The sequence below is a fragment of the Melopsittacus undulatus genome, chromosome 5 (genome assembly GCF_012275295.1).
Source record: "Melopsittacus undulatus isolate bMelUnd1 chromosome 5, bMelUnd1.mat.Z, whole genome shotgun sequence".
In the NCBI taxonomy this organism is placed as follows: Eukaryota; Metazoa; Chordata; class Aves; order Psittaciformes; family Psittaculidae; genus Melopsittacus; species Melopsittacus undulatus.
In genome coordinates, this window is record NC_047531.1 from 79,150,628 (window position 1) to 79,174,775 (window position 24,148).

Sequence of the window (24,148 nt, forward strand, 5' to 3'; positions counted from 1 at the left end):
ATGTGAGAAGTAGCTCCCATTTGCAGGCATAAAGTGGGTAGATCCTGAACTATGAACAGAATTAAGGTGTAGGGAAAAACGGCACAATAGTGGCTAATGGCAGGAAGTACAGTTGTGTGACAGGTGCTCCTATGGTCTCAGCAGTTCATGGTGCGTTTGTGCAAGATCTACACTTGTCATGACAAGTCTTGATTTTATGCATGTTGTTTGGTTGATTTGGGATATTTTTGGTGGAGTTCTTGTTAAACTGTCACAAACCAATGAAGAGAAGGATAACGTGGCCTGGCTTTTAGGATAGTGCGTTTAGGCTAGACCTAAATTAAGTTCTAAGTCATTAATCAGGCAAACACGGATTAATATTGCTCTTAAATCTTTCAGTATTCAAGCAGGGGGATTCTTAGACGCTGTTCTCAAGAGTCACTCTCTTAGCCTATAAGAACTAGTTGTCCTCTGTCTCGTCAGAGGCAGCCCTGCCTCCTCCCTCTGAGATGACTTTGCTCAGTGACCTGGAAAGAAGCCTTGCTGCTGAACTGGCTTTTTGCAGTGCAAGAGGTCTTAAAGCAGCCTGGGGAAGGGGCAGAGTAAGACACTACTGCTTTTAGCAGTGCTAAGGCCACGTACAGGGTTTTCTAGGCAAGGACCTCACCTGCCAGCAAGTGATTGTAGAGTTTGTTTTATTAATGCAGTGTCACACACTCAAAGTGAAAGCGATCCACACGAGACACTTCTCTCTTATTCTTTTATTCACATTTTCCATGGATTTTTGTACATTTCCTCAATGTATCAGAACTAGTGAAAACATTGTTACAAGTCAAACTTAAGTATCCTCTGACAACTTCAGAGCAGTTTGAAACTATTAACAGATCGTCACATTCAGCATTTTCATTGGATTTATATGAGCTCATGCCACTGTAAGTTGTTTAATGTCAGGTTATCTCTGCACACAGGCACCAGCTACAAACTTTCAGCAAATGCAAATAAGTTAAGGCATCAGAAAGGAAGTCTTTAAGGACATTTTAAATGTTACAGTGCTGCACAGGGAGCTGAGCTAAGTTCTTAATAGTAAAGCGTACCTCCTAATGGGTTTACGTTTTAAAAGATGTTCATTTGAGCTGTAAATTTAACCTTTCACATCCATCATCCAAAAGGGATTAATTATAGGAACACTGTTATTGTGCTCCCACATGGATAATTTAAAGTACGTTACAAAAGAATCCCTGCATATAGCAATTTAGTATCCTAAAATAAAATGTAAACCAACTGTAATAATCTCCCTTACAGATAATTCTGAGAATTACAGGAAGCAGAAATCATGAATTTCTGGTTTGGTGAGGTGAGAGGGAGAGATTTCTGAGCAGCTGAAACTTCAAAATTACATCAGAAGGAATAACGCATGATCCACGAGACACTCCTCCACCTATGTACAGCTCAAACAGTGAAGGCATCGATCCAGATGAGGGAGGAAACTGGCATCTTTAACATCAGGTATCCTATATCCAGCTGTTACGTATATTAAGTATCTACCAAGATACAGGAATGTCTGAGTTGGAATTCTGATCACAGTTCCTTCCTCATATAGCACATGACACTGTTATGAAGGCATCAGCGTATTAATTTTTATGCTTTCCACTAACTTTAGCTTTTAATTAATTTAAGCCTTTATTTCTATTTAATAATCTCTGGTCTTTTACAGTATTGACACAGTTGAATATTTCTTCACTAGAAACCGAAGCATCATCAGAAATTCATTTTGGTGGAAGTACTGGTGCAGGGTTGTGTTTTATAACTAAACACCAAGTGAGAAGCATGTGACTGACTCTTCCTGTGTCATAGTCCAGATAAAGCAGGGTTACTATTAATTATGTTGATTTGCAGTAAAACTCTTCCCTGTTCTTTTAGTGGCAACTTTCCCTGTGTAAAACGTTTAATATCACGTGTTCATGCATATATTTGACACTCTCAATTACATGAGATTCCAGTTATATACCTGCCCCTAGCTCTACCCATAAATATGTATGGTGCTAAAGAATTAAGGTGTCTCATCATTTGATCTTTCCCACCTCTATGGAAGCTATTACTTACTACCATTGGTACTGTACGGTTTAACTTTTCCAACACAATTTATTATTCTACTTATTTTTCATTACACTGTGCTCACCCTCAGAATGTCCACCCTTGGAAACAGGACAGATGCACGAGCCATTCAGTTTGCCAGCTTTAGAACTGGGCCCCAGAGGTGCATGCAAAACACCAAGACTGCCTCACTGTGGAGGCAAACTAAGGATACTGAGGAAGTTGGTTTAAGTTGCTTTAAGATAGTTGGTCCATGCTTCAGTGGATAAAGAAGGTTACACATCTATGAGCTGTCAGCAGTAAACAAAAACCCAAGACCACTTACACAACCTCTGCAGTTGCTCTTTGGGGGATGCATAAGAAATTCACCGACAACATACAGCGCCTTATAATCCATAAACCCTTCTGCATGGAGACACACTTAAGACACTACAGCCAGAAGACAAATACAAAACTAACTGAGCCCTTGGACATTAAACCTGAGCCTGTAATAAACTTCCAGGCAAAGCTCTGCTTTTCATTCACACAATTACTAGGCATGGCTTCAGCTTCTGGCCTCCAATTTCAGTATCAGCAAGATTTTTTTTCATATTTTTATTATAGTTTTTTTTAGAAAGGACATTTTGAAGACAGTAGTGTCACTTTTAAGGGGTAAGTACTGAGCCACATGAAAGAAAAAGGCACCAGTTTGTACTTCAAATATTTGAAATGGTATTTGAGCTCCCTTTACACTAGATGTTAAAATGCAATTCCTGTGACTTAAGTGTAGCTGAAATGCGAGCAAAGGCCTTTGTTTTTGAACTTTGGTCAAGATCCTAAAGTTTTTTTCCTCCTTTTAGTTAAGGGGGGAGAGAGAAGGGGAAAGGCCATAACCTGAATTGTGCAGTGAATTAAGAATAAAGGCAGCCCTTTCTTCCCCCAGGGAGCAGTGGGAAGGCAGGTACCGTGCGCTGTGTTTAGTCAAATGGTGCTACTTTTTCCCCACCACAGGATGCCACTGGTATACTCCCAGGTTCCCTGCAAGAACTGCATCATAGAATCATGCTATTATCTTTTTTAAGGAATGGGATTTTTCCCTCTATGCCCAAGGTAACCTGAGGCAGGTTGTCATGTTTCTTCTATTTCCCCAGAGCTGGTCAGTCTGACAGACCTGAGAGCAGTTCAAGTTTAATATTAAACATCTAGCTCTTATATAGTTCCCAGACCAGGAAGTGAAGCAGAAAACAAATTCTTAGGGAAGGAGCTTCCAGCAAATGAGATGTGAAAAGGAAAAGGATTAAAATCAGACATATGGTCTGATAAAGCTGAGATGGAAGCAAAGGCCAGAATGATCTTCTGACCAACAAATTACTACCACATGATTTTAACACAGCCGAAAACTAAGTTGTAGATTAAGTCAGTGCTCCCTACTTATGATAGAAAATTTGTCCTAAACCTGTGAACTACTGCTTTATTTAATGTAACACAGTAAAGCACTGAAGTTTCAGGACATGGGGAAAAATAATGACTGATACACACATCTATGCATGTATTTCCTGGTAATGGCTAGAGGCAATATAAAGATCTGTAAAAATCCTGAAATTCATTTGTGAAAAGAGCTACCCCCAGAAAAGTACCAGTAGCAAGACAAGTACACCATTGATGCCTCTGCTGGGTTTCAGCTGTAGCCCAGGGGACTAGGGAAGAATTCCTCCAGCGTCCAAAATGGAAGTGCAACCCTTTGCTTCAACTTGTCACAAGTTGGGGAATGCAAGCTGTGGTTGTGGTCCAAGATAAACAATCTTCCAGTTGTCTGCTTGTACTATTGCACATCATTTGCTTGTTGCTACAGTAAGAACAGAACTGACAGTTCTCTAAGAAACACTACTGTCAACAAGACTACGCAAGCAAGTTTTCTTTTAAATAGCTGGAGACACAGTCTCAGAGTCTCAAAAGCACACAAGTCTGTAAAACACAGTACAATATATAATATCATTGTTGTTGGGGTGCACTGTTGTCACAGAGTTTGAAACCTTAGTCTTACCAGAATACTACAGACCAGTTAAAATTAAAAATCTCGAGTCTAGAAACAGTTTCAACAGTTACACTTCAGCATCCTCCCTTCTGGAGAGGCAGGTGTTGCATTGCGCTGCAGTCTGTGAGGAAGCTTGGGTACCATATTTTTGCAGTCTGATTTCAATCCATTCAGTCAAATTGACCAGTGTTAAAAACAGGCTTCAATTTAAATCAATGTGCTTTATCCCCAAGAGGTCCTGCATTTAGATACTGAAAAATGAGGGAGCACAGTCCACCACTTGTGTTCTATTAAAGCTTTTATTACCTAGTTTAGCTTTTCCTCAGAGTTTTTCCAGAATCCCTATAACAGTTCTTAGTATCAGAATAAAGAGTTAAGTGTTCAAGTGAACTTATGGAAGGAAAAAAGAGCAGCAGCAGTTTGGCAATAATTCCTCACATCACTGACTACAACTTATTTAAGCCTCCTTTTTCTCCAGTAAGATTTTGTGCAACTCATCTGCATCCTCACTTGTTTTCACCCTTATTAACATAGTGACAGGAACAGCCGGGTTCTTCTCATCAATTGGTGGGTTAGGAACACAAACTATAAGAACATTGTTCTTCCCCATTCTTGTACACGGCATCTTAGGTGGAATTAGAACATTCAACAGTATGTTTCCTGCATATGAGGAGGAGGAAAAAAATATATATATATAATTAGCAATTCTTCAGCTTTTATTGCAGGACAGATGTTAGTATAATTACTAAATAGGAACTTACATTTATACTTGGAAAGAAGGCAGTTCACAAATATCAGGTATACTTGTCTTACTCTTCCCTAAGCATCTGCTCATGACCACTGTTCTCAGATTTCTTTCCTCAGGAGGAAAGAAGAAATCTCTGAAAATACTGTGTCCTCCTTTTTTAAAGGGAGAACTGAAGAATATCACAAGTGATAGTAAGGACACACAGGAAAAAGGGAAGGGGACAAGGGAGAAGCAGCAAAGGAGGAATCCAGTCATAGTGCTTAGTTGATGCTTATGCGAGTTACTCATTCTGACCATCACACAGAGCTCATAAGCAGAAGTGAGAAGTTAGCTTTAACACACAGACATTAATTTAATATTGGACAAACTATGGTAGAATAAGTACTTTATATCATCAAACTGTACAATACATCTGATGTGGTCTACCACCAGGTTACTAACAGCAGCTCTACATCAACTTGTTAAATTATGTAGTGAGTTTGAGAGCTTCAGTATTAGTGGTCTATTAAAACAGTTGCAAACAAACTCAAATCTGCTTCCACAGAAGATGCACACAGTTTGTAAACCTGGTAAATAGTTCAGAACACGGTAGTAGTGTTTAGGGAAAAGTCAGTCTTCGCCTTCCTTTGTAGTTCAGTTTTTCAACACAGTGAGATTTTAGGAAAGGATTACAGCACTGTGTGAAGATAGCAAAAAGGAAAGTGTGCATCACTATGACTGCAGCAGCTTCTAGAAACCAGTGCTTGGAAACACCAAGCTGAAATGTCTTTAAGTGTGTGAGCTGAAGAAAACAGGAAAGATTTCCTAATACAGCACCTAAGATGAAGGCAAACGGAATGTAAATCAACATCATGGAAATCAGCATCAGCTGAGTGAAAAATCCAGACTTGCATTACAGACTAGGTAACTTGGAGAAATCAAATTTTCACCTGCTATATTCAACACATTCAAACACCCAGGGAGATGCTCAAAGTGCTGACAACTGTCATATATCTGCCTTTAGTGTTATTGCTGTGAACTGCTCTTTTCTGGCAAACCTTCTCTCCACTGAAAGCATGAATGATTCAGAAATGACTAACACAGGAGTCTCAATCTCAGCAGACCCCTGCAGAGACTTCATAGAGACTTGCTAGAGTACACTATAAACTGAAAGTGAGGTAAGACATATCCATGGCCTGGAGTGCAGCATGGCTTTAATACTGAGGTCTACTGTAAGCACCATGATTATTCTGTTTTATAAAAACAGAAATGGTCAAGTGCATGTGAACCCCACATACCAGTGTGTTGCAATCAGGTACTGAAATACAGCAACATTTCTCAACTATGATTATCAAATCATTGCTTTAGCACCGTTTGAGTATGTGAACACTCAACATTACACTTGGAAAAAAAACTAACATATCAAGTCCCCCTAAAAGCAAAGAAATTGTTGGGTTTTTTTCTCTTTATTTAGCTGTATGTATTGATGTTCATCTCAAAAGATACTCTGAGGAACTATCACACTATGGGTTACTCCACCATTTGTGATCCAGCTGAAGTTAGCTGAACCACAGTTCAACAGTTGGACTTCAGCATGCAGTAAGAGCAGTGCATATAACAAAATCCTACATGCCTGACCTATATAATGCCCTCCTTTACCACTAGCTACAGTGTCATGTCTACCCATATGGCCAACAATTTACATATTCAGGATAATGCAGACAAATGACATCTGGCCTGCACCTCAGCACAAACCTTTTTCCTCTTCATTCTCACCCCCAGTTATGTTACTTATGGACCTTAAGCCACACTTCAAGGCACTCAAGTCAGGAATGGAGAAAAGCTTTTAAAGAAGGTGGGGGGGAAGGAACACTCAAACATACACCCTAACCTTCCGCTTCCTCCTATTACTCCATGTGCATTATTTTCTAGGGACATCCAATTGCTTGTTCAATACTTGAAATTACTAAAGAAAAGTTGAAATGTTTTCACCTATCCAGTCTATTACGCTGTGTAGCTCTACTGACAGGCAGAGAACTTCACATCAAGACTTGCTACTAGAAGAAACTGACTTACCTAAATTGGTATCCGCTCGGACCAGGAGTTGAGTTTTTTCATTTCCTGCTGGTTTTAAATGTAGTGTTCCTACACCTTTTTCTTTAAATTCGTTATCCTTTTTGTAAAACAGTTTGCATCTGTGCAAAAGGAAAAATACCATTTTTTTGTGGTAATATGTAGAATGCAAAGATATCTCCCAAAGACGTGCAGACTGTATGTATGAACCCGACTCCCAAAAGTCAATAGCGTAACAATAATCAGAAGTGAACAAGCTGCGATCTCTGAGCCTAGATCTCTGTTCCCCTTGACCTTATTTCAAGTGCTAACAGACAATACTTCCAGATTGGAAAGAGGAAGTATTGTCTGTTTCTTTCAGTAGCAAAATGACAAACATGTTACTTTCAGGGAAAAGCAGAATGCACAGCAACCTGTACTTAGGGTCTATAGGGAGTAATAACTGTAAGCTACTATTTAAAAACACAAATTACAAAGCCATAAAGACTTGCTGTATTACTCTGGAGCTATAATAGGACTTTTATGGAAAATTTAAAAACGTTTTGGAAGTGAAACTAACAAATCTAATGCCATACTTCACAAATGAGCATGCAGTTTCTCTCAGATAAAGCAGGAATTTGTAGGAGGCCGAATTCTATGCTAAGTGTGAAGCAGACAAGCAGTTACTTGGTCTACTGAACATGCTTTGAAAACCTGCTTCTAGTAGAGATACATTTTGACCTTAAAAGTACAATTCATTCACTCCTTCATACAACAATCAGCATTTCCTGATGAAAGAGTCTTATCTCAGGCCATGCAAATAGCTGAGCACTTGAGTGATTTTTCAGAAGTACAATACATTTCTGTGGTACAAGCTATACAATTTAAACTTACTAAACCTAAGGGCAGAAACATCTTAATTTGTTAAACACTGACTGCAAGCAGAATACAAGCTACTATAGCGCTATGTTCAAGCTATACAACCATTTTAGTAAGATGTCTTAAGCACATTTTTGTCTGTAGTTAACTTTTTACAAGTAGAACTTCATATTCTATATGGCTTCCTAACAAACTTTATTAACTAAGAAGTCAGGAACATATATACCATTAATTATACACACTGCAGTGGTGAACAACAATATGCAAGTATGTAAGTTTTATTTTCCAAGTTATAATTCTATTTACCGGTCTAAGTCAAAATCACTTACTTCTTTGAGTAGAAAGCATCATCCTCTTTTATTTCATTAACAATGACTTTTGGTGGCTCTTCTTCCTCCTCTTCTCCTTTAAAAAAAAAGATATGTTATATTGTGAGTATATAATATGAAAGTATTTTTGGCACTGTATCAGAATTAGCTTATTCATGCTGTATTTGATATATACATGTGTGGCCTGTAAGTGATTGCCAAAGTATGTTTAGGTCAATGTAGGCTCTGAAACAGCTACAGTCTTATTTTCGTTCAGCCACACACCTCAAGCAACTTTATGTTCATCTTCAGTTTAAATGGCATGGAAACTCCCAGCCCCCACTAAACAATCAAACCCATAAATACAAAGCTTAACAACTCCAGCTGAAGTCAAAACCTTTTGTCAGGGAGAAAGTTATAAAATTTCAAAGAATAGTCTCTACAAATGGGTCCAAGTAAAGCATTAATAAATGCTTCCAAACAGCCAGGTTTAATGTGGGGGAAAGGAATTAATTGCAAAGAGATTGTGGCAGGATTATGCGCTTCAAGTCCCCTGACTGCTAAGATTTCTATCAGCTTACTGTTCACAGATGAGATAAATGAGAAACTGTCAAGCAGTATGTAAATTTATTTGCCTTACAGTCTATGAAGTAAGATGTATGAAGTTGTTATATATCTTATCCATTTTACTGAGGGTGTATCTTGATAAACCTATTAGGAAAAGCAGCAGGATTGAAATATCCTGCAGGCTCAAAGAGGAACATACCAGTTGCTTTAAAATCTCATAATTATAGAATCATAGAATAGTTAGGGTTGGAAAGGACCTTAAGATCATCTAGTTCCAACCCTCCTACCATGGCCAGGGACACCTCACACTAAACCGTATCACCCAAGGCTTTATCCAACCTGGCCTTGAACACTGCCAGGGATGGAGCAATTTCAAGTCTTGTATTCAGCTAAAGAATTATATTCTATTACAGAAAGTACAAATCTGACTTTTTACAAGGGCACATAGGAGTAGGACAAAGAGGAATGGTTTTAAACTGGAAGAGGGGAGATACAGATTAGACATTAGAAGAAATGGTTCACTGTGAGGATGGCGAGGTACTGGAGCATGTTTCCCAGAGAAGCTATGGCTGCCACATCCCTAAAGTGTTCAAGGCCAGGTTGGACGGGCTTTGAGCAACCTGGTATAATGGAAGGTGTCCCTGCCCATGGCAGGGAGGGTTGGAACTATATGATATTTAAGGTCTCTCCTGACCTAAACCATGCTATGATTCTGTGATAAAGGTTTTTATCACAGATTTTGTGATACAAAATATGTATCACATATACTTCTAGTACTACTTAAAACAGGAGGCAAGGCCAAGCTATTTCCAGACTGGCAGTACAGTTTTGCACCTTCAAATTCAAGACAATTATGATCTAACTCAACTTAGTATTATTTCATCTTTGTAGTATTCTGAAGTCACACATATTCACACGTTACCATGAAAGTCATAAGTTTAAATAGAATTTACCTTTATCATCACTATTGCCACTTTCTGTCTGAGCTTCCAATACATTGGTGGATACTGCAGTGACAGACTTAGCCTGGTTTGCATCTTTTCCAAACAAACCTGAATTCCCAGAAGAAAATGAGAAACTACTGAGTGTTCCTGAACCAAGGGAACCTAAAACAGAACTGTCGACACTCTTGCCAAAATTAAACGAGACTGTTGATGTAGCTCCTAACGATGGGTCTTTTCTTTCTGATGCAGCTTCAGGGGTTTTGTCCAAGGTATCCTCAGTTTTGTTGTTAAACAAAAACGTTGATCCTTGCTGTAGCTTTGCATTCCCAAATGCAGAAACAGACTGAGCGCCAGGTGTCTTGTTGCTTTCATTTTCAGAGCCACTATCGCCACTGCTCCCATGTTGCTGTTCAATATTTGCTAAATACTTCTCATAGTCTCTAAAGATGGGTGTCAGGTCACACAGTGGGTTTGTGTTTACATGCTTAACTATCCAGTCACGCACGGAACAGTTTAAACCTGCTAACTGTTTGTGGTAAACACTAGAGCTACAAACTTTACTCTGAGCATAGCCAGATGATGATGGTTGATTGCCACCATTAGTTTTTAGGCTTGCAGCCTTCTTCTCAGTAAATGCAGTAGTAGTGGGACCATTTGACATTGTGGATCCTGTCAGAAGGAAAAACAAGGGTTAGAATACTTTTTTCCACAGAAAGCAAGGTTCTCACATAAAAGCCTAACTAATGTTCTCCATATTTCTTTATCAAATCACTCATTCTTGCTCAGTTACATACCTCTCCTGGATCACAAGACTATGTACCAGGTATTGCTGTACAAGTAAACAATGCTGTTAGCAGACCTAAGCTCACCAAATTTAGAAAAGTTAGTTTATGGCTAGAAAAGTAGATGGAGCACATCTACTATGTATTTAAAAAAAATAAATCTTGCACAGAATAACATTAAAAAAAAAAATGAGTTTAATATTTCACCAAAAATATTAATTCAAGCTTTACCAAGCTCTAACAGTCATTAAACCAAAGTATTCCCTTATCTCTTACTACACGTACTTTATAAAACTCTGAACACACTAGCCCATGATTTTGCACATTTTCAAGTGGTTTGCATATAAAAACTGTAATAAGCAAATTAAAAAAATCCTCATTAAAGTTTCTCCGAATTTAGTTGAACTCACTGAAATTTAATTTACTCTAAACTTCAAACTCCACCATTTCTATTCTGTGGCATGTTTAACATTTCTGCATCTCCAACACGAAGGGACAGAATATTCTTTGGGGACTACCAAAGCAGGACACTAGAGCCAGACTTGCCAGAATAGCTCAAGTATCTTGAAATGTAACATATGAAATTCTAGTAAGACTGTTTGCAATATAAGCTGTACAGGTTACATTGTAAGGTTGTATCTTAAAAGGTTAAGATTTTAGCTATGCAGCATATATTTACCAAGAACTGCAAAAAATACAGAAACAAACCTTAAACCAGAAAAAAAACCCAACAAAAATCACACAAAGAAACTGTCCTACTAAATGGACATTTCCTATTAGTTTGCTGCCTTTTTTTTTTAATTGAATTCAGAGAATTAGGACAATTATTTAAGTGGAACATTTCATCAGCTCTTTTATACTATTTGGAGAATGTCTCATGCCAATGTCTTCCAGTCCCATTTGTGCCTATATAGCTTTTGCCTCTGGTATCAGATCTAATACAATTTTAGTTGCCACCTCTTAAAATTGCATGCATTTGATAACTTGTCTCTCCAGCAGTCTAAATCATTTTAAGAAAATTAAAAGGAGGAACAAAGTCTCAAAACCTTAAAACAGAACTACAGGGTTGTTTTAATTTGTTTTTTTTTTCCCTCTATTAAAAGAACCCTGCAGATTTTATGGCTGAATTTGTTGATAAAGATACATGCTTATTCAAAACTTACCAAATGCTGATTGTGTTTGTGTTTCGGAACTGGTCTTTAAACTGCTGAAAGAAGGAGTGCTAGTGACACTACTGCTTCCATTAGACAGCCCTTCTAAAGGCTTTATTCCTGCACCATTACCAAATCCGCTGAAGCCAGCTCCTCCTTTTCCAGAAGGCAATACAAAGCCTTTAAAACCTTTAAAAGCTCCTCCACTTTCAGACTGGGGAAAGAAAAAATACAGAAGACAGACTGTTACATACATCTTCTCCATGAAAATCCTATGCCCATTTGATGTTCCTTTTATTATTATCCTGGTTCAGTGTGTCATTTCGGTACATTATTCCAAGTCAGCCATGTAAGCAAAGTTAACAGCTTCCTTGTGACACATATTGCTACTATTTTTAAAGGACTCAGATGTTTGGTATGAAAATAAACCAGATCTAGGAAGTGGATATATACAAGTTATTCAGAGCAGCGGATGTGTTTGACTACATATTTAGGCATTCATAGTATCTTGTTTTCTTTAAATAATTACACAGCAATATAATTGCAGACTTATTTTCAGCAATACATAGCATTTACAATTGCAATTTGAGCCCAACTCTTCAAGCCACTCATCAAAACCAACATACTTTGTAGTCACCTATGTAACATTTGTGATTTGCCCAAAATACTCCAATGTGGCTGATGGGAGAAGCAAAGACAAGACTGCAGTTGATAACATATGTATGCTTTCTGCAGTATTTTCATTACCTAGTTCTGATAACTTTTTCTAACCAGATGATTTTAGGGCACAGTTTCTTACATGTTTTTAAAAGATGCAGTGTGATTTAGACATACATAGGCATTGCCACTTTTACATACTACATGTAATGTCTTTTGAGATGATGAGCACGTTACTACTGGAAGTGAACTTCCCATGTCTCTGAAAAGCCATCAAAGGAAAAGGAGAATTGCTTCTGAGTTTCATCTGCTTTTGCCACTGAAGAAATAGCAAACCTTACCCATTTCAGGTTCTATTCCAGTATCCTGCCTTCTGGGCATGGGCTTTTTGCTTTACTCAGTGCTTTACTTTTTCAACTGCAGCCCTGTTTCTCACTTCTAGGTAGCTATTTTTACTTTGTGTCTCTCTGATTAGTCCTACCTACATCTCCAGAAGTTCAAGTTAAACTGCGATCTTCTTCTTTGCAGCATTCTTATTGCTTCATCAGGAACATAAATAAAGTTCAAGCTTACCTTTCTGTAAGTTTCACTGGTTACTTATGAAACCTCAGCTGTCCGGCCATCTCTTCTGCTTTTTAGACTTTACCCAGCCTATTGTCCTGGTGTTGGCTGAGGTAATTTTCTTCCCTTTTTGTTATCTCCCCTTTTACTACTATTATTACATTTATTTTAATTATTAAACTATTCTCATCTCAACCCATGGGTTTTATCTTCTCCCCTGCTCCCTCTCCAGTTCTCTTCCCCATCTCACCATGGCAGGAAAGCCAGCATGCTGTACAGTACTTAGCTGCCATCTGGGCTTAAAACCACAACACATCCTGGCTCTTCTTCCAGCTTTGATCTCTTAACTGCTGACTCCCAGCCTCCTGACTATTGCTTCTACAATCATCTGGTCTACTTTCTCAGCCAGTTCGGGTTTTCCTATTCCATTTGCCTCAAGTCCCTCCTGCTTAAGTTGTAGTTTATTTCTTGCATAACCTCTTTCCAGTGCAATCCTTTAATTAACCGCATCCTCTGTCACAGTAGTGCTATAATTGCTATAGGCAGAAGTGGGATAAGACAGCTTCCTCATTTACACTGCCTTGATAACAAAAGGGAAATCAAAGGCACTGGAGAAAACCATCTAGCCCCCTAATTGTACCTCATCCCATTCAATCCAAAAGCAATTTAAGTTACAAGTAAAGTTTCTGTCCTATTTGTATCATGGTGCATACCTTGTTCAAAGAATGTTTCACAGAGTTACATGATCAGGGGGCTGGAGCACCTCCTGTATGGAGATAGGCTGAGAAAGCTGGGGCTCAGAGCAGCCTTCCAGCATCTGAAGGGGGCCTATAAGGATCCTGGGGAGGCACCCTTCATTAGGGACTGTAGTGATAGGACAAGGGGTAACGGATTAAAACTTAAACAGGGGAAGTTTAGATTAGACATAAGGAAGAAGTTCTTTACTGTGAGGGCGGTGAGGCACTGGAATGGGTTGCCCAAGGAAGTTGTGAATGCTCCAGCTCTGGCAGTGGTCAAAGCCAAGTTGGACAGAGCCTTGCGTGACATGGTTTAGTGTCCCTGCCCATGGTAGGGGGTTGGAAGTTTGTGATCTTAAGGTTCTTTCCAACCCTAACTATTCTATGATTCTATATATCACAAAGCATCTGTCAGGCATTTTGGAAGAACTACAATTTGGTTGGACTGGGTCAATACTTTCACAAGGACTAAACCTGTAAACAAAGGCCAACTTCCTTTCAATTCTCAATTTGCTACTGCAAAGAGTAGGTGGCACTAAAACTCTTCACATGGGGAGGCGGAAGAGGGAAGTTCCAACTTTCTTAACAAAAGACATGGTTTTTATTCTCAGAACAGCTTCATATTTTGGCTTTTATTTAGCCTCTGAGGCATCCCCCAGCCCCCCAGTATGGATTAAGTGTCAGTTGCCAGGCTTCCATCTCTGCAAAGAATGAACTAGAGCAGTTCAAATGCTATTTTACCCATACATAGATGACACTGTGTCTAAAACAGTCTGCATTTGTACTTCAAAAATACAAACTTCTCTTCACCCAGTCCAATACTAGTATTACTCATTTTTTCCTTCTAGCTTTATTCTTTCTATATATTAGTAAGCTGACTAGTTGCCTACTTTCCAAACGACAGCTTTATACAGTATTACTACAAGCCCAAATAAGTAAAAACCTGAGCAGATACCACATTTATCAACTGAGTCAAGGTACAACAGTAATGCTCAATGATTACATTACCTCTGATCCAACATTTCGTCGCTTTGCTTTTTTAATAGCTCTGTTCTTCAGGACTTCTTCACTAGCTACTGAGAATGTTCCCACCTTTAAGAGAAAGTTATGAAATTGTTACTGATATTCTCTGAATGCATAAAATCATCATAGTCTGAAGAGATGGCAGAGATCAGTTTTGTAACACAACTGTAACGCTGCTCCCTGACAAGTAAGGAGAGTAAAAAAAACCCAACACACTCAGAAAACACAGGACTGTGACTAACTTGCCAGCTACTTGGGCATTAGTTGAGTCTTTCAAAACTCTGCCTTTATTGTTCTAAATTACACTTCCCTTTGTGGAATCTCAATCTTATTACAGTAAGTAGCTCAATACTTTTTATTTTCCCCTCAGAAAAGCTGCAAGATTGTCTTTGCTGAAGGTAATCCATCAGTACTGCATTGTTACAATCTTCAGTTTGGAGAAGGTACATTGAGATGTATGCTGTAAGTCAGTGTCCTGCAGTCCACTGTAGTTCAAGTACTAGAAAAGGCAGCTAATGACTAATTACTTATTACCCTGTAATAAATGAGGAAATTAAGTTTTCTTAACTCAAATTCCTGGAAGAGTACTGTCAGTTTTCTTTCCCACATTTTCCAAGCTTAAATATTTAATACATTTAGTAACAGCCTGTTTAGAGATAATATATCAGCCATAGGTAAGAGACATGAAATGTGAAAATCTCCTTTTTACAATCAGATGAAACAGACCACTTGACTGTTTGCTTAAATCCCCAGGCTATGTAGCTAAGCACTCAATGTTAACATAGTTCTGAAATTAACTATTACTGACCTTAAAAGAAAAAGATATGAGACATGAAAAATATTTATCTCAAGGAATCCCAAACCTGCTTTTATTGATCTTAATAAACACCCATCACACACCTGAAGAGTTCAAAAGCATTACCCATTTTAACAAGCCTGGGGTTCCCTTTAGAAATGTAAAGTTCCTTTCCCCTAGCTGCTGCAGTCATTTTAACTTTTAAAAGCTGCTTTGCCATACGGTCTGCATGTATTGGAAACTTCATTGGAGGAAAAAAAATACCAAACACCCCCCGTCTATAAAATGATCTTTAACTGCTACACTTTTAATCAATTTTACTGGGTTTCATCCATGAGATTAAGTAGCACATGTAAAATAACTACCCTCCTACCTGCAGGGTTGGTATGAGGGGAGTCTAATATATCTCTTACCTCTTCAGCTTCATCCTCCTGATCCCAGTTTCTGTCAGTCAGTTCCTTCTCTGCAATTCGCTTTGCCATTTTTCCACACCTGTGCGCAAAAAAAAGAAATAAATGCACAGACTCAGTTGCACAGAAATTAAATTGAAAGCAACAATAGAACAGTGGAGATTTAATTGGAACAAATAATGGGAATTGGAGTTAATACAGAAGTAGGTCAAAGTTGGAATGGAAGTTAAAAACCAAGTATTTCTAATAACTGTTGTGTCAACAAGAAACAGCACTTGAGATTCAAGTTATAGTGATAAATTATATTTGATCATAAGTTTAACCAATAACACAAACATGCAGTTCAATGATGAGATAAGGTTTCTCTAGCAGCAATGCTGGCTAGAGAAATTACTTTCAGTCTCATGATTCATATATGTGGTCACCACTTACTCCGTTGGGCTGTAGAAAAAAAACCCAAAAATATGGGGAAAAAAAATCTGATTTAAATATTCCATATTCAACTCCTTCTTGCCTCAACACCCATGGAAGCAGCAAGAGAAATGTAAGTTGCTTTACAGCAGCAGAAAAAATAGGATCAATATAATATTACTAATTAGAAATCTGAAAAAAAAATATTACAAATAAATCTGATTATATTTCCTCTAAAGGACATATAAAGCATATCACAGATTTTGGAGCAATTACTGTAAGTAGCCAATTGTCATTTTGCTAGTTATCTCTGCAATGTAAAGGAAAACAACTTTGAGGAAACAATGTCCATAATAGTTTTAACTTCTGAGTTCCATTTTACCAATGTGCAACTTGTCAGCTGTATACAAAACAAAGACTGAATCTAGCTATGATACTTTGTACCTGAAAGGCAAGCAAGCACATCACTCAGATTTTATATGCAAAAAGGTTTATTTTTAATAACCATGCTTATATCTGATAGTTTGACTATTACCACTCATCTAAATTTTAAAACCTTGCAAATAATAGATGCAGTTCTGTAGTAATTTAAGTCTCAAGCAAGCACACAAATTTAGAAGTCTTCATAAAAACTCTTTCAGGTTTATGATTAAGACCTGACCAGATTAAGAAAATATCTGCACACAGTCGAATTTCAGAACCTAAACCGATCAAAATACATAGTTACAGAACATCTTGTTTAGCCGGTGAAATATTTTTAAATAGAACAGTAAATCTTCTCAAGACTGCTGTGCAGCTGGATTAGGCATCAAAGTCATGAATTCTGGTCTGACACACTTCACAAATAAGGTCAAGTTATTAGGATCTTTCCAAGTACAGTGACAAAAGACTGTTTTGTGTAAACACTTTAAATCACCCCAATCCTCACCCATCCTGAAAGCAGAAGTCCAACCATGCCCTGCCTCTCTGCAGACTGGGGAACTCACTTATATTTAAAGTCATGCTGGCTCCCCAGTCCAGTTTTCCACAAGGATATACAAATACATGGAACAACAGGAAGACAAGACTGCATCTCTCTGGCAGCAGACAGAGCTCAAAGGCTAGTAAAACCTGGAATTACACCACCAGATTCCACGGAAAATAAAATTACCACTCTCAATACAGCCACTTGAGCATGACATGCACATTAACAACAAAGCCTGTTCTCCACTCATAGAAAAGGGGTAAGCCTGTTGGCCTTGGCTCCAAGTACTTTGCACCTACGTGTGTTTACACAATTGCTCTACATTAATGCTGACAACAGAATCTAACATCTCTGAGGGCAGGAGCAAGAGAATCATAGATATCTTTTCCAACCTGTGAAACAAGAAGCAACACAAAATCACCTCTACCTGACATTCACAACCTTGAAGTTTTAGTAGCAAATCTTCTGTACAGGTTGAGACACTGAGTTACCTAGTAACTACAGCTGCCCTCTTTAATGCAGCAGCTTGCGAAGACTTAATTTACTGTTTGCATTCCAGAATATCACCTGTAAGCCTAGAAAACCCACGCTACTGGAGCGCTCAACCTAAGCCGGGCTCCAGCGAAGTCTCTGCTATCTTGCAAGACCTGAGGCGTGCGATCCAGAACGCCGCAGACGCTCTTCGGCCCTGGGTGCGTAACACAGGAAACGCCTGTGGCGTTTCGGGTGCGCAAGAGCGGCGGAAGCCAGGCTGCCGCTTGGCAACTGCGCCACGTTTCCCCTGTCCCGTGAGGATCTTCGGGTTTCGGCTTTCGACTTTAACATACCAAGTCCCGCTCGCTTCCCCACCACAGGCCTAGCTGCAGACCCCTGGAACTCTCCAATTTCCACCACTACCGCTCCACACACACCCCACAGAGCAGCTCTGCGATTGTTAAGCGCTTTGATGTACTGCTGCCTCTAACCGCGGTGCAATTGCTCATAACGCCACGGCTCCTCAGTACTGCCGACCAGGCCGCGGGGAGCCGCTGCAGGGGAGAACTCCCTCCCTCTCCGCCGCCCCTGTGGCTTTATAGCCCTTGCGTCTGCGGCCCGCGGGTGACATTTGAGGCCAGATCCTCCCTTCTTCTCATCCCGATCACGCGTTCTTCTCTCTCTCCTGACGGAGGCGATGCCCGCGGCCGGCCCGAGCGGACAGGCCAGCGGGGCGATGTACCTCCAATGTTTAAGCACCTCAGGGGAGGCACCAACCCATCGGGAACTGCTGCGACCTCCCTCCAGGGATGCCGGTCCTAGTCACCCCACCCAGGCCGACAGCCAGCCTCAGCCCTGGAACGACGAGCCCCGTGCTCCCTCCGCGCCAGGGCAAGGCAGGCAATCCGGGGAGCAAAGAAAGGAAGGGAGAGCCGACACTTACCCTCACGGGGCACCCCGTTACGGGCGCGGGGCCGAACAGACGGCTTTCCCCGGTGGTGCTGCGCTGCCGGGCCGAGACTGCGTCGGGCAGGAGACAGAGTGTAATCGCAGGATATTCGGGCTCGTAGCCCTTTCACCATCCCCCAGGCGAGCCCTCAACCTCCACAGCTAACCGGTGTCGCTTCACCCGGTGTCAAACCACCGCCATTTTGTCCCTCTTGGACGACGGGAGACGAAACGCGTTCAAACAGCAGAGCGCCGCCGGCCGCCGCGGTGCTCTCCGCACATGCGCACTCCTCTCCAGGGGCCGGCGGGAGGTGCTGGGTCGCGGGTCACGTGACTACCACTGTCCAATGAACGAGCTCGCCTCGCCAACGGTCGCGGGGTCGCGCATGCTCCTTGTGGAATGCGTGGGTGTCGCGCCGGCAGTTCGAATTCGCGTCACGCGGGCCCTTGTGAGGTGGGGCGGTTGATCATGGTGCTGGGGCGGTTGTGGTGGTCACTGCCCGCATGAGGCTGCCCATGGCGGCACAGGGGGGTCCAGACTAAGTGTGGTCGGGCCCGGTCGGCAGTGCCCGTTCCGCCACAGCCATCCACCGCCTTAGTCCGGGTGGGAGCGGCTGCCGCTGACTCACGGGGCAGGGCCGGCTCCAGGCTGGTCTGTGGTGGGAGGTGGAGCTGTGTGCCAGGGCTCTGTGCATATAAAGCCTGAACTTGCTTGACACTGCCCCTGTGGCCTGGTCTCCCTGAGGTGTATTTGTACGTGGGATGAGCGCTAGTGTGAAGTGACTGCAGGGAACGTACCAGGCTCTGCTGTAATTACAGGTTGTAAACGGTGGTTCCCAAGCAGTTTTCATCATGTACAGTAATCATGTACTACATTGCAACAGTAACTGCACAAATGAAGCCAGTTAAGAGTAAACCTAAAAGCTGCAATTCTCATGCTGTGCCTTAGATGCTAGTTTACAGCTAAGGCTTAGGGTGCTGTGCTGGCAGGCTGAAACACTTTGATTTTAGTGTATTTTATTTTTTAAGAAAGAAATTACATTCTGAAGAGAACTTGCTGTTCTAAAACAAATTAAGCTGTTCTAAAGTTAATTAAGCTGTGGAAAAACAACAAAAAGCTTTTAGCAGGAAATAGGCTAAGGGTAGACCTTATAACAGTCTTACAATACCTAAAGGGGGCCTACAAGAAATCCGGAGAGGGATCTTTTACAAGGGCATGTAGTGATGGGACAAGGGGGATGGACTTAAATTGACAGAGGGGAGATTTGGATTAGATATTAGGAAAAAATTCTACACTATGAGGGTGATGAGGCACTGGCACAGGTTGCGCAGGGAAGCTGTGGCTGCCCCATCCCTGGCAGTGTTCAAGGCCAGGTTGGATGGGGCTTTGAGCAGCCTGGTCTAGTGGAAGGTGCCACAGGCAGGGTGCCGAACTAGATAATCTCTAAGGTCCTTTCAAACCCACATATGATTCTATGAAGTAAGAGCCACTGATACCGTATTTGTGACACTGTGACTCCTGAGGCATAGACTTACTCCTCAGTTTTGCTACCTGGGCTAACCTTCAAACAATGTGTTTTCAACACATGTTTTTCTTCTTTATAAAATGTACAAATATTTTGAACCATCTTCAGGTAGTAATTTGGAAAAATTTTACCGCCCCCCCCCCCCCCCCCCCCCCCCGTATTTCAGATAAACCTTTAAAATGTGTCTCACTGCATAATAATGGTGTAAACCAGTGCTAATGCCTTGAATATAAAATTAAATGTACCACTGTCACAGTGCCATTAAATCTTTAACTGGTACTCTGCTGGTGATACCTGGGAATAAAGGGTCAATATTGTGCCTGCTTGCTTAAGCAGTCATTGTGCTTGGTGAAGCAGAACCGTTGGAGTTAAAGTTGCTAGAATTGTGAAGTAGAATTGTAGGAGTTACAGCTGCTAGGCAGAATTGTAGTAGATAAGATTCATAGCTTGTGTGATGAACATTTAAGACATTCTTGTTTAAATAGTATCCATAGAAAGAAAAGGAACAAAAGATAACCAGAGTAACAAAATGTGAAAACTTGACAAGTTTCTGCTTTAAGATACATAAAACTGGCTTGTACCGAACCTGAGGTTTGGATAGGAGCCGAAACCCTATTGAGTCTGTGTGAAAACAAGAGGTTACTCGCGGTGGTGAAGAGAAACTACAGGCCTTCATCCTCACGACCCCCTAACGACCACCACCAGGAGGCACTGCACAAGTGCATCAATGGGACAAATGCCAGAAAAATAATTATAATACTAGACGGTAATAGGTTTTGCATATGTATTAGGTGTGAAGTAATCTCATGTTTATATAATCATTATATGTAATATAAACAAACTGAGTGGCAAAGGAAAGGTGCGCATGCCTTTGGAGGAGCTATCCCCCATGCGCCTCAGTACTGAATAAAAGCATACCTACTTTACAACTTTAACGAGTTGTGGAGTCTGTCTGCATATCACTGGTTTAGAACCCATTTATGTTTAAGATTCCATCAGTGACCCCTTGTGTTTTACTATCTCCTCTAATCCAGGAGCACACACAAAAAATCCATTCTCCTTTGGCCTTTTGTTGCATTGTCAATCTGGCAGCCCTTCTGAAAAGTTCTCTTTTGCTTAAAAAACAAAATCCTTGAAATACCCTTATTATCTGTGATAAATATCCCACAGGAACTTGCTCTCCTGGAGGTTCTGAATAGGTTAAGGTTATCCTTTCCCACAGTTTGGGTGTATTCTAGCTTGCCCCTTTATAGTTGTAGTAACAGAGATAGTCTTCAAGGATTAAAAATAACTGCTCTTTGGTTCTCTTAGCACAAATAATGTGCAAGCTCTGTTACTAGCAAACACTGTGACCCTATTGTCTGATCACACCACAAGATTTATAGATTTTCTGATCTGTGCTTCTGAACTTTCCTGTCTAAGCTGGGGAGGTTTCTCCCTGAATTTTGTGATGTTTTGCTTGTTTAGCCCCAAAACCTCAAAGTTGCTGCCTTCTGCAGGCAAGCTTCCTTGAGTTCCTGCTTAGGGAGCTTTTTTCCCCCTGTAATTTTTAAAAAGTGACTGACTTGGCACTTGTATTTCCTGCTCTCTTTTTCACTCGACCTACGTTGGAGATATTCAAGGCCCGCCTGGACAAGTTCCTGTGTGATGTACTCTAGGTTACCCTGCTCTTGCAGGGGGGTTGGACTAGATGATCTTTCGAGGTCCCTTCCAACCCTTGGGATTCTGTGATTCTGTGACCTCTTTGAATTGTGGTAAGAACGCCTTTCATTCTGCCTGTAACTACTGTTGTATTCAGCTACTGTCTGACCTCTGCAGTTGCTGGGAAATGTTCCAGACAGGCTCTATCTGTACCCCTCTCAGGATCCTTGTGCTCTGCACAGAAGTTAGTTCTTTTAAGACCAAGCAGATAGCAGTACGGTAAGGAGTAGATAACCCTAATCTAGAGTGATTTGCATAAATATACAGAAGCAGTCCATGTTCTGGTGAGTTCTGGATCAGATGGATGATTCTTGTCCCTCCCAAATACAGACTTTTTAATTGTATTTCCTAGTAGCTGTTTGAGGGTCCGTGTAATACAAAACTAGAAGGACTCCCATAGGTGAGGTCAGTACTACTTACCAGGTATTTTGTGTTATCTGTGTTCAGAAATGCTGAGATGAGAATGAAACTGTAGAGAGACACTAAAGTGGTCAGTGAAGCAGTTTTCTGTCTGCAGATGCCAGCATGCAGATGTGGCTGCAGGAATATGAAGGCAAAAAAAGCATCAGGCATTCGGAGAATTCTGCAGTTTTAAATAGACTTCATCTGTCCTGTCTTTGCAGGTCACCTGCTTTTTCTCCATTCCTTCTTTCATATTCTCTTCAGCTCAGTCTCCTTCAACTCCTGTCCCTTTAACTTTTCCTGTGCCATGCTCCCCTCATGTAGCCACTGTTGACTTCATTTTTCCCTGATTGTCTCATTCTCTCCCTCAACATAAAACCATTATGCTTTTTGGCTATTCCTTTGGTTTATACACCATTTCTCTATCCTGCGCACTTCTGAAGCACACTGCTTGTGCAGCTCTGTAGGATTAATATTCTTTCTTTGAGCAGTCCCTGCCTCACAGAGGAGCCCCATTCTTGCTTGGGTTTCAAAGACAAACATAAAAGTGACTAAAAAGTGGGTACCACAAAACAGTTTAAAAGAATTTAGTTAAAAAGAAAGTTTTAGAAACTATTTTCTTGAGGTCTTTATGATGGTTGTGGTAGAACAGAATGACCTTTTATGTTATCTCATAGTATAAAAACAGAGGTTCAGCTTAGTGCAATACTACAGTCAGTCAGTGTTGAACACTTAGAAGTTGCTCAGAAGAAGTGCAAGTGGTCACTGGAAATCCCTCCTAGTGGAGAGCAGTGACTTAACTGATGGACCTGAAAAAGTGTTTTAAGAATGAGCATATAACTTCATAAATCCCAGAAAGAAAATAAAAGATAGATCAGCTCAGAAATAAAAGGAGCAGACCCTCCACAAGTGCAAAGTGTGGAATAACTGATACAACAGAGGCAGACTGGGAATGCCTTTATAGCAGACCACAAGCACTGTTTGGCAATGTTCTAAGAGGAATTAAGGCTTGGAAGATCACTAATGAGTACAGTGAAATAATTAGAAGCCCTCAGGTAAAATACTTTGTCCAGATTTAGGCGCTAAGCTCTCAGGTGGATGCAAAATATCCACATGCAATCATAAAAGGTTATAACAGGGAAGAAGAGATGAGCAATGAAGCAAAGTCAGAATAATTGTCTGGAAATTGTCTTGAAGGAAAGTGAAGATGGGGGGACTAAAGGATGATTTGTCCTCCAATAGATAGCAGGTTGTTAGAAAAATAATAAAACCTCAGTTATGTCAATTGAAGGAATGAGTAAGTCTTAATAATCTTTATTTATAGCCAAGGAGAGTGGAAGCTAATGTAAGAAATCTGTAAAAATTAAATATTGTTACAGGCTACCAAGAAAAAAATCACTAGATACTCATCATTACAACTTTTAATTACAGGCTAATGACAAATATATTTCAGTTACACTTTGTATCATTTGTGGAGGTCTTGTCCAGCATTATCCTTCTATTACATCTAGTTGAGATGTACTTTGGGCAATTTCAAGGTACTGTGAGGGTACACAGGTACGTCTCCAGCCTGATCTGGTTGCAAAGTGGAACGATGTGTCTGACAACATAATAATTGTCAGAAGCAAAATGCATATGCAAATCTTAAACAAACTTACACCAACATCTGTCTACTCGTGTTTCAGAAAAAGCATCCTGATCAAGAAATGCATGGGAATGTACAGCATTTTCATACAAAATAACAAATTTCTAAGGACAACCCCATGTAGCTTTATTGCTGTATTGTCTTCCTACTTGCTTCTGTTTTCCTGTTTTCTTCCAGTACCCTCTGTTTTCCGAGTCAGGAACTGTATGGGTTATTGACATGTGCAGTCTCACAGTGACATTCATGGTGCTTCTTAAAGAGATACATACATTATCAGTTCAGTTTATGGAGTTTTTTAGGATGGACATTATGATTCTTAGATTTGTACAGCACCCAGCACATTGGAATCCAACCAGAAGTATTTGTGTCTGCAATTATGCAGACATGCATAAATAC

The 24,148-nt window shown here is 40.4% G+C and overlaps 1 protein-coding gene across 1 annotated transcript; it reads right to left on the reverse strand.

Moving 5' to 3' along the window:
• Nucleotides 1-723: 723 nt before the first annotated feature.
• NUP50 (nucleoporin 50) lies at nt 724-18,780 on the reverse strand. Its single transcript, XM_005147992.3, has 8 exons — nt 18,474-18,780; nt 15,685-15,763; nt 14,461-14,544; nt 11,510-11,711; nt 9,574-10,233; nt 8,075-8,150; nt 6,891-7,009; nt 724-4,747 (listed from the first exon to the last, which is right to left on the reverse strand). The coding sequence occupies exons 2-8, from the start codon at nt 15,751-15,753 to the stop codon at nt 4,545-4,547; spliced, it is 1,413 nt and encodes a 470-aa protein (XP_005148049.2). The 5' UTR covers nt 15,754-15,763; nt 18,474-18,780; the 3' UTR covers nt 724-4,544.
• Between the last annotated feature and the right edge of the window lie 5,368 nt (nt 18,781-24,148).

Bases quoted from the DNA above. Each gene is read 5' to 3' on its own strand.
- NUP50 (XM_005147992.3), bottom strand. From the start codon at position 15,753: ATGGCAAAGCGAATTGCAGAGAAGGAACTGACTGACAGAAACTGGGAT. The intron at 11,712-14,460 runs GTAATGTAATCA...TTCTTTCCCCAG, and splicing joins GACGAAATGTTGGATCAGAG to TCTGAAAGTGGAGGAGCTTT. The intron at 4,748-6,890 runs GTAAGTCAGTTT...CCTCATATGCAG, and splicing joins CCGAGCGGATACCAATTTAG to GAAACATACTGTTGAATGTT.